Source organism: Liolophura sinensis, chromosome 8 (assembly GCF_032854445.1).
Source record: "Liolophura sinensis isolate JHLJ2023 chromosome 8, CUHK_Ljap_v2, whole genome shotgun sequence".
NCBI classification, from domain to species: Eukaryota; Metazoa; Mollusca; class Polyplacophora; order Chitonida; family Chitonidae; genus Liolophura; species Liolophura sinensis.
In genome coordinates, this window is record NC_088302.1 from 20,810,158 (window position 1) to 20,821,359 (window position 11,202).

At 38.6% G+C, this 11,202-nt stretch overlaps 1 protein-coding gene across 1 annotated transcript; it reads left to right on the plus strand.

Annotated features, from left to right (window-relative positions):
* The first annotated feature begins 770 nt into the window (after positions 1-770).
* On the plus strand, positions 771-10,615 carry LOC135473787 (cotranscriptional regulator ARB2A-like). The gene is made up of 11 exons (XM_064753680.1): positions 771-919; positions 1,189-1,288; positions 2,680-2,913; positions 3,331-3,431; positions 3,740-3,805; positions 4,631-4,758; positions 5,850-5,988; positions 7,031-7,150; positions 7,621-7,737; positions 9,221-9,308; positions 10,372-10,615. The coding sequence occupies exons 1-11, from the start codon at positions 884-886 to the stop codon at positions 10,476-10,478; spliced, it is 1,236 nt and encodes a 411-aa protein (XP_064609750.1). The 5' UTR covers positions 771-883; the 3' UTR covers positions 10,479-10,615.
* Positions 10,616-11,202: the final 587 nt, after the last annotated feature.

The following is an 11,202-nucleotide window of genomic DNA, read 5'->3' on the forward strand; positions in this document are numbered from 1 at the left end:
TAGGCCTATATGACGGGCGTCATGCAGATTAAGGCCTGTTTACCGCCCTTTTTGGACGGGTAGGCCTACCTGGAAACCATTCTGTCTTAAATCTCCGTTCGGTGCAGCGAGAGCTCTGCTGGATTCGAACATGAATGCAAATCCCAGAGAGTCTTCGGAAACCATCGACCGATCGCCTGTAACCTTACACAGGCTACACTAATACCCCCGCCGGATGCATTTGTTACATGTAGGCCTATATAAGCTAATCTAATGAGATTTATAAAACACATAAACCCAGATCATTTAAGATGTAATTACTTTGTAAGCCAAAATGGTCATGAACAATTCTTATGCCTATACTTTATACAATCTCGGAGTGTTAAAATTGTTGTCATAGCACACATTCAGTTTCGGGTAGGCCTACACGTATCCTGCATGTTGTATTAGCTAGGAGACTGCAGAATCTTCAAAAATTAAAACTACAAAATTTAGTACTTGATCTACGTTGTAAGGCCTACTCAAGAATATTTTGCTTATACGACGTCAGCAAGCATTATGGTGGTTGCTGGCCGTGCCACCTATAGACAGCAAGCCAGCATGAGCTCGGTTTCAACTCAGATTGATAGTATTAGTGAGAGCTGGGTTCCGACATGATTGTGCTGCGATCGGAATGAAGCATAGTGAAGCAAGGGAGGTAAGTCATACTAGACTTTCTCACATTTAATCACTGCAAGCAGTTTGCAGCGAGAGAAGCGCCATCTAGTGGGCACTGAGCGGTACAACAGAAAACAACATGTCGCGCTCTACCAAGTGATACATTGCATTGTTGTTTTTGTCCATCAGTTTGTGTGATTGGTTGGGAATTGGATATCAGTAGAACACCAGCTGTTATCGGCTTCGTATGATCTGGCGGGTAGCTACCCTGTCATTCCTTTTGGTAAGGTCTTAAGATCATAGATTCTTTCACTTTCAGTTTGGCGTTGTTGCTGTTGTTGTTGAGACGATGAGGTTATGGAGAGTTGGATATAGAGTTTCTTACATTTGCATGTTGCAGGTCACTGTATTGTTACCAGTTCATTTCTGTACCATGAACAGATAGGAATTAGGACGGTTCTGAGATAGGACCTGTTTTAGTTTAAAATTACAGTTGATGCTTTCACGTATACGATGTTTTAAACATTTGTCTCAATCGGGCTTGTATTGTAGACCTTATCATACTTGTGTTTCCAACCTGTGAAAATGGAAGACGGTAAAGAAGAAAGTATGGAGCTGGGTACTCAGTCACAGAGTCAAATGGATACCTCAGGTAAGGGCATTGTACGATAACTACCGTAGTGTATAACATGACTAACATTAATTAGAAAACGTTAGATCCATGCATAGCCCTGAATGACAATGTTCGTAGGGCCTCGCATAGTCATGGCTGGGTCCTCTTTAGCTCAGTAGGATGAATTGTAAAATTTCAGAAAACTGTTGATTACTAATGTACCTCACCCATCCAGCCACTCCTTTACAATGGTTAGGGTCCTAAGGCACCTAACTGTTAATATCCCAAGATGTCCTCTCCACTGAGTTTTCATTTACAAAATGGCCTCCGTCTACACAGCATGCATGCGCGGCCAGACAGCTGGACACGAAGTCCTTTTGTTATGAGATCATGTGCAGGCTGGTTTGAGTCCCATTTACTTTAGATGAAGGCACTAAGGGTAAGCCGTTTTGTATCCAGCTGCTTGGCCGCGCATGTGCACTGTGTAGATGGAAGCCATTTTGTAAATGAAAACTCAGTGGAGAGGAGGGCTTTAATAAATAATATAGCCTTAGTTGTTTCAGAAGAGTTGTGGAAGCAGACCGAAATGCACACAGTCAGTTCTTTCTGGGCTGCTTGGTAATTAAATAAACATTTTATACTAGGCTATATGGGGTTTACCATGTTACAGATTACCAGAGACACAATTCTGTTTCACTGATACGACTGACACATAAGGCTAAAAGGCAAAACACAATGAAACTTGCCATTTTATTCACATGTATACACACTTGAAAATTTTGCGTGAACAGCCTAAAGCGTAATACAAGACTTCGCCTAACGGCTATATTCAAGTCAAGCTTCCATGTGCAGTTTTAATTTTTGGTGGATACAGAGATACTTAACCGATATCGTAATGTGTTGCAACTCACATTTGTCCATTTCCATGGTTGTCATGGATACCTGATTGCTATTTCCTTGATATCTACTATAAAGTTAGGCATAAACTTAGTGCCCAGACTATAACTCCAGTTGTTTTCCTCATTCAGTTCGAATTCTTGGTGGATACTTAGATACAGAGGTGAAATGTCCAGAGTCACATTTGTCCATTTTCACCGTTACCGTGGTAACCAGCTCTCCATCATCCCTATGATGATATGATATATCATGATTTTGTGTCTGGACAGTGGATTTCTGTTTTTTTAACTGACAGTATTCTACACACCATCAACAGATCTGAATGGAAGGCATGGGAAAGTTCATTAGTAGCTTTCAAAAGGTTGGGGCTTCACGCAAGCCACTCTCTTTTCCTTGTGCATACATAGAACTGACCGCCATCATAAAAGTGAAAACTTCTTGAGTGTGACATTTACGAAATAAATCAGATAAAAAACCCTGAAGGACTGCATGATAATTTTAGTCTTAAAATTGTTTTCTCGACCTTTACTTAGATTCTCAAAATAAAGGATCCAACGAGGTGGAAGAAAAGAACCCCAGTGTAGAGAAGTCAGGAGAAATGAAACCTGACAAAACTGAAAGTGATAGTGGAAGCAAGCCAACCAACAATGAGAAGTCAGCAAACAAGACGCCTGAGGAGAACATGGTCGAAGAAAAAAAATCAGAAAAAACAGTTGAACTGAAATTCCCAACAACCCTGGAAGGATTTGGTTATAAATTTGATGAAGGTGAGTAATTTTAACATACATGTACAAGTTATATACCCATGTACTTGTGAAGTTGTTCTTCATATATGTGCTTGCCAAAATGTAGTGCATGTTCAATTCTGCTGATCTGTATAAGATCAACTAAAACCAGTTTCCAAGAATCCCAAGGGGATTCCAGTTGTCAAAAAACAGAGTTGCTGGTGGTCAAGAGGTCAATCTACGCTGGGCTGTAATCATAATCAAACTTAATGTGTCATTTGGAAAAAGATACCCTTTAGGTGAAATAACGTAAACCAAACAGAATGATATAATATCCTGGTAACATAATTGTTACCATGTAACTGACGATATTTTCTTCTTTTCGGGGTGGGGGGGGGATTGCTAATCCTATAGTGTGTCCTTTAACTTGATATTTTGTTTTATACATTGTTCCTGTAGATGGTAAGCTAGGTGACATTGAGACTGGTGAGCCATTCGTGTTTAAAGTTCGTTCACATGATGACAGCTATAACCAGAAGAGGTATGAGGCTTTAGGAGAGGTAAGTTCACTTATCAATCCTTATCCTGAAAATAGGATAAAATCTGTTCTCATGATGACATCTCTGTCATATGAGATAAGATACTTTTGCAGACTGCTAAGTCGTAGATCATTCTTCGTTCTAAAAATGAATGGTAGTTTATTGAGTCTAGCATCAAGACTTTTTTGCAGATGCTGTTATTTTCTGACAACACTAACAAGTCCAGCTGCATATACCTTAGATTTTTTTTCATTCTTATATTCTTCTTTTAATAAGACATACATGTACAGTCTATGTATGGATAAAAAAGAATAAATAATTATTTGCAGGTGATAACAGAATACGTTTATGAACTGTTAGAGAAGGAGGCGAATTTGAAAAGAGTACACATACCTGTAAGTAGATATTTTTGCCATCATTTTCTAAACACTCTCTCTCCAGTTGTACGTTGGAAAATCTGTCAGTATCCTTTGGATGGTTGGACGTATCACCATTTTCCTCCCACCATAATACTGGCCACTGTCATATAAGTGAAGTATTTAAGTATGGCCTTAACTACCAATCAAATAAATGTCTAAACACTCTTAAATGCCATGGTGTTGCATAAACATTTGTGAGAAAATTTATTTATTTATTTGATTGGTGTTTTAGGCCATACTCAAGAATATTTCACTTATACAACGGTGGCCAGCATTATGGTCGAAGGAAACCGGGCAGAGCCCGGCAGAAACCCACGACCATCCGCAGGTTGCTGACAGACCTTCCCACGTATGGCCGGAGAGGTACAGCTGGACTTGAACTCAAAGCGACCGCATTGGTGAGAAGCTCCTGGGTCATTACGCTGCGCTAGCACGCTAACCAACTGAGCCACGGAGGCCCCTTGTGAGAAAATAGACAACCTCGAAACAACCTCGTCACACAAACAAGTGCACAACGAGAAAACTATTTAAATCAAAAAAATATATTGTGGCATTTTGTGACACATGTTGTCAGAAAGGAGATAGCACTTTAATCCAGATAGTCTGGTTTCTTCCATTTACAAATCTGGGCGCAATTTCATGAAGCATTCTTAATGTTACGTTCACTTAACTACCATGGCAACCAGTACTATAGGCATTACATAGTTATGATAGTGTAAAATCATGGTAGTGTAAAGTGTAAAATTCTTCACACAGCATTTAACACCGATCAAACAAATCCATACCTTTAACATCCCACAGGTAGACGCTTCAGAAGGAGAGGCTCAGAGTTTTATCTTCATGACGGAGGATGCACTCACTAACCCAGACAAACTGCTGCTCTTGATCCATGGATCTGGGGTGGTCCGCGCAGGCCAGTGGGCACGCAGGTACAGTATATAGTTAACACAAAGTGACATGTGGGAAAGCTCATAAGAAACTTGCCAAAGATCGGTGGTTTAATATCTGTTTTTTCCACCTTTGAAACTGACTGCCATTGTATAAGTGAAACATTCGAGTTGTTGTAATGTTTAAAACAATCAAATAGATAAATAAGTGCATGTATTTAGCACAGATGTTTGAACATACATGTAGCTAGAAAGAGTCAACAAAAGGAAGCATCAATAAAGCCATCATTATCACCACATGCTGGTGAAAAGTGTATGAAGTTCCTTCATTTTTTTTTTTTTTTAGCTTTTCTTGAGCACAACTATAAGGCACTCCAAAAGTGCAAACTTCTATTCCAAGGAAGTGTACAAATAATAATAACCTTCATCGAAAGAGACACAGCCATTCTGATAGGGATTACCACCACAATTCAGTGGATTGGTCCTTGGCCCAAGGCCAAGTAGTGCACAAAATTTGCACAATATATCCTTGCTCCCACTAACTGAGGCGATACGGATCATGTGGCTGTTTGGGCAGTCTGACATTTTTTGAAGACCGTTTGTCTTTCACCAGTGTGGTGTGTACATGTGTACATCACAATGTGGAAAAGTTCGTCAGTAATTTACCACAGGTCTGTGGTGTATCCTCCACTCATAACACCAACCCTGACTGCCATGTGACGTGTAAGTGAAGAATTCCTGAGCATGACAGTAAACCAGTGTATAATAAATAAATAAATATAAAATATGTATGCTTGCATTTTAAAGTGGTACTTAACAATTTTTCAGTCTTTTGACAACGGTGAGTCATTCGCTGTGTGTATATACTGTCGCTTTTTGCGGTAGGGCAAATCCATGGTACCAAGGTGGACCCCTCCCAGACCCCATTATACTGACCCCCGGCCAACCAGTCTGACTTCAAGGCGCACGCTCTGACCATTGGGCCACCAAGGTTGTCAATAAATATAATGAGAGATAGGGGCATACATGTGCATGATGCATGCATGAGTATGGTCTCAGGCATCGGCTGAATAAATGATATAAAACAGATGTGTTGAATAATATAATTGATGTACCGCTTTCTACTTGTTCAGATTAATCATCAATGATAACCTGAAAAGTGGCACCCAGCTACCCTTCATCAAAAGGGCTGTGGATTCGGGTTACGGGGTGATTGTCTTCAATACAAATGAGAACAGGATACGACAAGGAGACAAATTTATCCCTGTGAGGGTAAGGCCATCAGTTCTTGTATGTCTGGGTTTCATAGAAATGTTACCATAGATTCTTGTAATTCATTGTTCAAAAATTATGAACATAAATAATATTATGTTCTTGTGAGACAGTAAAATTGTTCTAGCTTATTGCAAAATTAATATACAGGATAAAATATACGTATTTATTATTGTATTTAGTTTTAAGAATGTTCAGATAAAGTGATGTTATGCACAGACTATGGTGAAGTAATTGAAATGAAATTGAAAATCTGCATGAGCAAAAAGAAATAACAACTTGTGTCTGGTACTAGTATTTGATGCTTATGCATGTCTTTATAAAGGCCTGCAGCATACAAGACTGCTGCAACACTACGTCAGGTGGATTTTAAAGGAGAAGAAAACTTTAAAAATGACAGTAAAGGCTGAAAAGAGCACATTTTTTTTCCATCTGGTGGTGCCTGCTGCATAATTTTGCGATTTTTCCTCACCATACACGTGAAGCCTGAAAACGGCAAAGCTCGCATAAATCGCTGAGTCCATCCGTCCTCCATCTTTAACATCCTGTAATTTATGCTGGGAGTGTGTTGCCTCTTAACCAGTGAGAGTCGTTAAAACAGCCAGCTTGTTCATGTAAAGTCGGAACCTACGTCCAAGATTCCGGTTTCCCGATCGTCAAGCGGAAATCACCAAGGCAACGCGAAGTACCGGCAGTTGGCAGGTCACGTACATTTTCTAACGGAAATGTATGAACTACACTTCGGCAGTTTCCGACAGAAATTCCCCTCCTAAGACAGAAGACTTCATGACTAGTTCTTAGGCAAAATGGTGACGCCGCACAGCAGATTTTGGCGCTGAATTTATTTATTATTTATCAACTTGAGGTACATAGTAGAATTTTTTTTATGGCATGCACATGCGAGGAAATGCATACTCTTTTCATTGGTATTTGTTGGATATTTAAATTTTCTTCTCCTTTAACTATGGTGGCTTACCTGTTCAGTATGCAATGTCATGGAAGTTATTGTGTAAAACAGGCTATTGATACCGTTCTGTTATAGGAAAGCTCCACAGCTGTGGATCATGGCTTGTATGTATGGGAAGAATTTGTGTCCAAATCAGCGGCGAGAAACATAGCAATTGTGGCTCACAGCTATGGTGGTGTTGTCACAGTGGAACTGGTGAGTCTCGCAGAGTTGTTAGTGTTTAGGTGTTTTAAGTACTTTTAGCTACCTGTAATGTAATGTAAAGAATTGGTGAGCAAGAACACATAAAAATAGTCAGGATATTAGTGGGTTGCGGAACCAAGAAAAGCAATAATAATAATTAATGAGCTGAAATGTAAAAAAAATATGATTTTTAGATGCCTGTATTTAGGGTCTGTTTGTCTGTCTGTCTGTCTGTCTATCTGCTTGTAATCTTTTTTAAAATTGTCAAGAAGCGCTTGTCTTGGAGTTGTAAAACTTGCTGTCTTCTTGTATTTTCCACCACGTACAAGTTGAAAATAGCACGCTGATTTAATATTTATGGAGTTGTGCCCCCTTATTGTGACTTTTTTTCGTTTCATTTCTTTAGGGGACAGAAAATGTGGAAGTTTCCTGCTTTATACATCTTTGTTCACTCATGGAAACAATTTTTTTTGTAATGTCAGGCAATTGAGAAGGAGGCAGAGTTTAAGGAGAGGGTGTTTGCCATTGCTCTCACAGACTCCGTACACAGTCTGTCTCATCAAGAGGTGTCCTCATCTGTCATAAAACTTTTTAAAAGAGTAAGTGTTTTAATCTCTTTGCATGACAGAAATTTGTCTCTTAGGGCTAGTAATCAAAACATGGAAGTAAAAAAGGTTGTATCAGTTGTGGGATTACAATAACTGTATTTAACCTGAAATTTGGCATTTTTTCAAGTGGATTTTTTTGCTTGCCCCTGACTGAGTCTTCCACCTTATAAGACCACTTTGAGTTTTTTGTGAAGTTTGATTAATTTCCTATGGGAAAAATCTAAGTGTTGACATCAAAAGTTTCCTTTTAAGGAAAGCACACTTTTACATGCCAAATGTTTGGTGAAATACAGTAAGACCACTCAGTAGTAGAGCAGTTGTAGGCATGAGAATTTTAGAGATTCCTCTGCCTCTTACCCTGGGGCCATGGTGGCCAGAAGCGTTTGGGGTTATTTATAGGGCCATTTTGTTTACTTGTGCCTTAACGATAGCCTGGGAGGTCAGTGGGTTTGCACCTCATCTGCCAGGCCATCAATCAGGCCCCAAATCAGTTCTCCAGCATTCCTTGTATTGATTTAAAACTTGGTACATGTCGTCACCATGACAAGTTAGAGATCAAGGCTCATGCCACTTTGTCCATCTTACAAAATTATGGCAATGTTTGTCAGTATTTTGACTTGAATAGTTTACTGGACTTTCTTCAAATATGATTCATTGTGTTGAATTGAAACCTGGTGCATGACTTCACCACAGTTACTCACAGACTATTCAGGCTGCTTCTTCTGTTATTGTAAAAAATATGGCAGTTTTCTTGCTGTGGACTTAAACATCACAGCAAGTATTTTTCAGACCAGTAGGGGACATGTGCTGTTTTTAGATTCTTGTTTATTCTTATAATTAGAAGTGTGAGCTTGTGAGTTACTAAATGTGTGCAATACTTGAAACCCTTCTCTTCAACCTTTTCAACCACCTGTACAACCAATATTTTGAAACATTCTGAGAGAAGTATGGGGGTGTAGAGTAGTACTGTCCACAGTTTTATAAAGTTTGCATATTTAAGTATTACAAATAAATCACTTTGGCATTATTTTCATAAAAATTGTATGTAAAAATTCCACTGAAAGAAAGTACTTTGGAAGTCAAAAAGATTTATTTATTTATTTGCTTGGTGTTTCACACCATACTCAAGAATATTTCACTTATACGACTGCGGCCAGCATTATGGTGGGAAGAAACTGGGCAGAGCCTGGGGGAAACCCACGACCATCGAAAGGTTGCTGCAGACCTTCCCACGTAAGGCTGGAGAGGAAGCCAGCATGAGCTGGACCAAAAAGGTTGAAGATTTACATGTACATGTGTATACCTTGTATATATATATATATATATACACAGACATACAGATACATATGGTACACAGTAAGGCCGCTTGACAGTTCTGTCTCAATGTCCTTCTAATTCATGTTATCTAACTAAACTGCAAACAGTCGTCATACTGAACCAGTATGAAGTGAACGATGTTGTTTGTTGTTGTCAGATCGCTAAGAACTGGGTGAGCAGTAAGGAGCCACTGGACACCCCAGTGCCTTCCCGACACAGATACGAGTGTCCCCAAGTGTCTGCAGGTGAGGCAAGACGTGTGCTTGTTGATGTTCGTGTGACTCAGAAAACTGGCACTTCATCTGTCTAATGGGTTATACTGGAAAATGGTTGCCTTGTACCGATGAGAATGTTAGCTCCTGCTGATATAGTCTTGGTCAGGAAGAGGGGTTGGTCGTGGTCATCAGTAGTCGTTTGCCCATGTGCGTTTTGCATTTGAATTGAAGACCACTTCTCTTCAATTACTATGCTGTGCGAATCTGTGTGTCACATGTGGGATAGTTTATCAGTAGCTTGCCAAAGGTCGATGGTTTATCCCAGACACTCCGGTTTCCTTACACCCATGAAAGTAATCGTTATCGTACAAGTGAAAAAATATTGAGTGGGCCATTAAACGCCAATCAAATAAAAGTCAGAAGAGTTGTCAAGTTCTCAAGAGAGGGTGGTGGACACTGCAACAGTCAAGCTCAATTTCTTTACCCCTACTGAAAAGAGCCAAAATATTTTTGGCGTAAAATACCAATCAAGTGAATAAGTGTATACAAGAGCATGTAAATTCAACAAGGTAACAAGCTGGCGTACTTTGCCAAGATAAAACTCTGTATCAGGTTACACCAACTCTAATTGTTGTTTTACCAACAGAACAATTTTGTTTTCAATGTCAGAGCAGGGCATAGAAATAAAAATAAAACTTGAAAATAATCTGATTTGTGGAAAATGCAGACTATCTGTGCAACCGTTCCTGTTGAAGACGTATTTCTGTGATTGGAAAGCCTTGAGAAACGGAAAAAATCACAAAATCATCGGCATTAGACAAATTAAGGAAATGGATTAACAGTTTTTTTTTTACTCCATCTTTTTAATTTTTTGGTTTTTATTGTATATGAAATGTAAAGTAAACCTGGTGACAAAGACTGATTCAGTTTCTCTTCTTGATACACAAACAAAATACTGTATACTGCAGAAGAATAGTGTGCTTCACCGAACTAAAAATGGCGGACCAGATGTCATCACAGAAGAAATTTGAATTTGTTATATTATATTTATTTGTTATCTTCCATTGTGGTCATTTCATTTCTTTCATTGTAGGAACGAACAAGCACGAAGAGACATCGTGGTCAAGTTTTGAATCCATTTTTGAAATGCTCGACAAAGCATACAAAGAAGTTACTGAGATAGACAAGGAAGAACTGTAGTTGCAGACCATGAACTGTACGTGTACGTGAAAATACAATGTATTTTTTTAACAGCAGGGAGTTAATGATAAGTTGGCATCAGTTGTTATTCCCGTAGTTTGCCTTAACTATTACCGGCGTACTGTACATGTGTGATTGAACACTGCTTGAGTTTTTTCTCAGCACAGTTTTGAATGCAGCTGGTGCTTTGTTTCGATATATATATATATATATATATATATATATATATATATATATATTTATATATTTATATAGATATATATAGATATATATATTTATATAGATATATATATATATTACTTGCTTTATATACACCATTATTGGAATTGTGGAATTGCTGTATAACATGCTTTCAATTAGCTCACCTGTACAGAAAACAGAGAACAGTTGGAGTTTATTTCATACCTCTGGCATCACAGGGGAATATTATCTATGCTGAACTAGTTGTGAATTAACAAACTTTAACATTCAAGAAAGAGGATATTCAAACTTCAGTCAGTGAAATACACATTTATCTTTGGCAAAATATCAGCAGCGTGCTTGCACTATTTTTTGATTCAGGATATTATCGATGAGCCGAATAATGTAAAATATACAAGCACCATGTTACAGTCAAGATGTTACTGAAAATATGAGAAAAAGGACATCAAAAAACCATAAGCATGGACCCAATGCAAGCTTTTTCTGGAAATCTTAAGTTCATATACCAAGAGCCAAAGAGAGC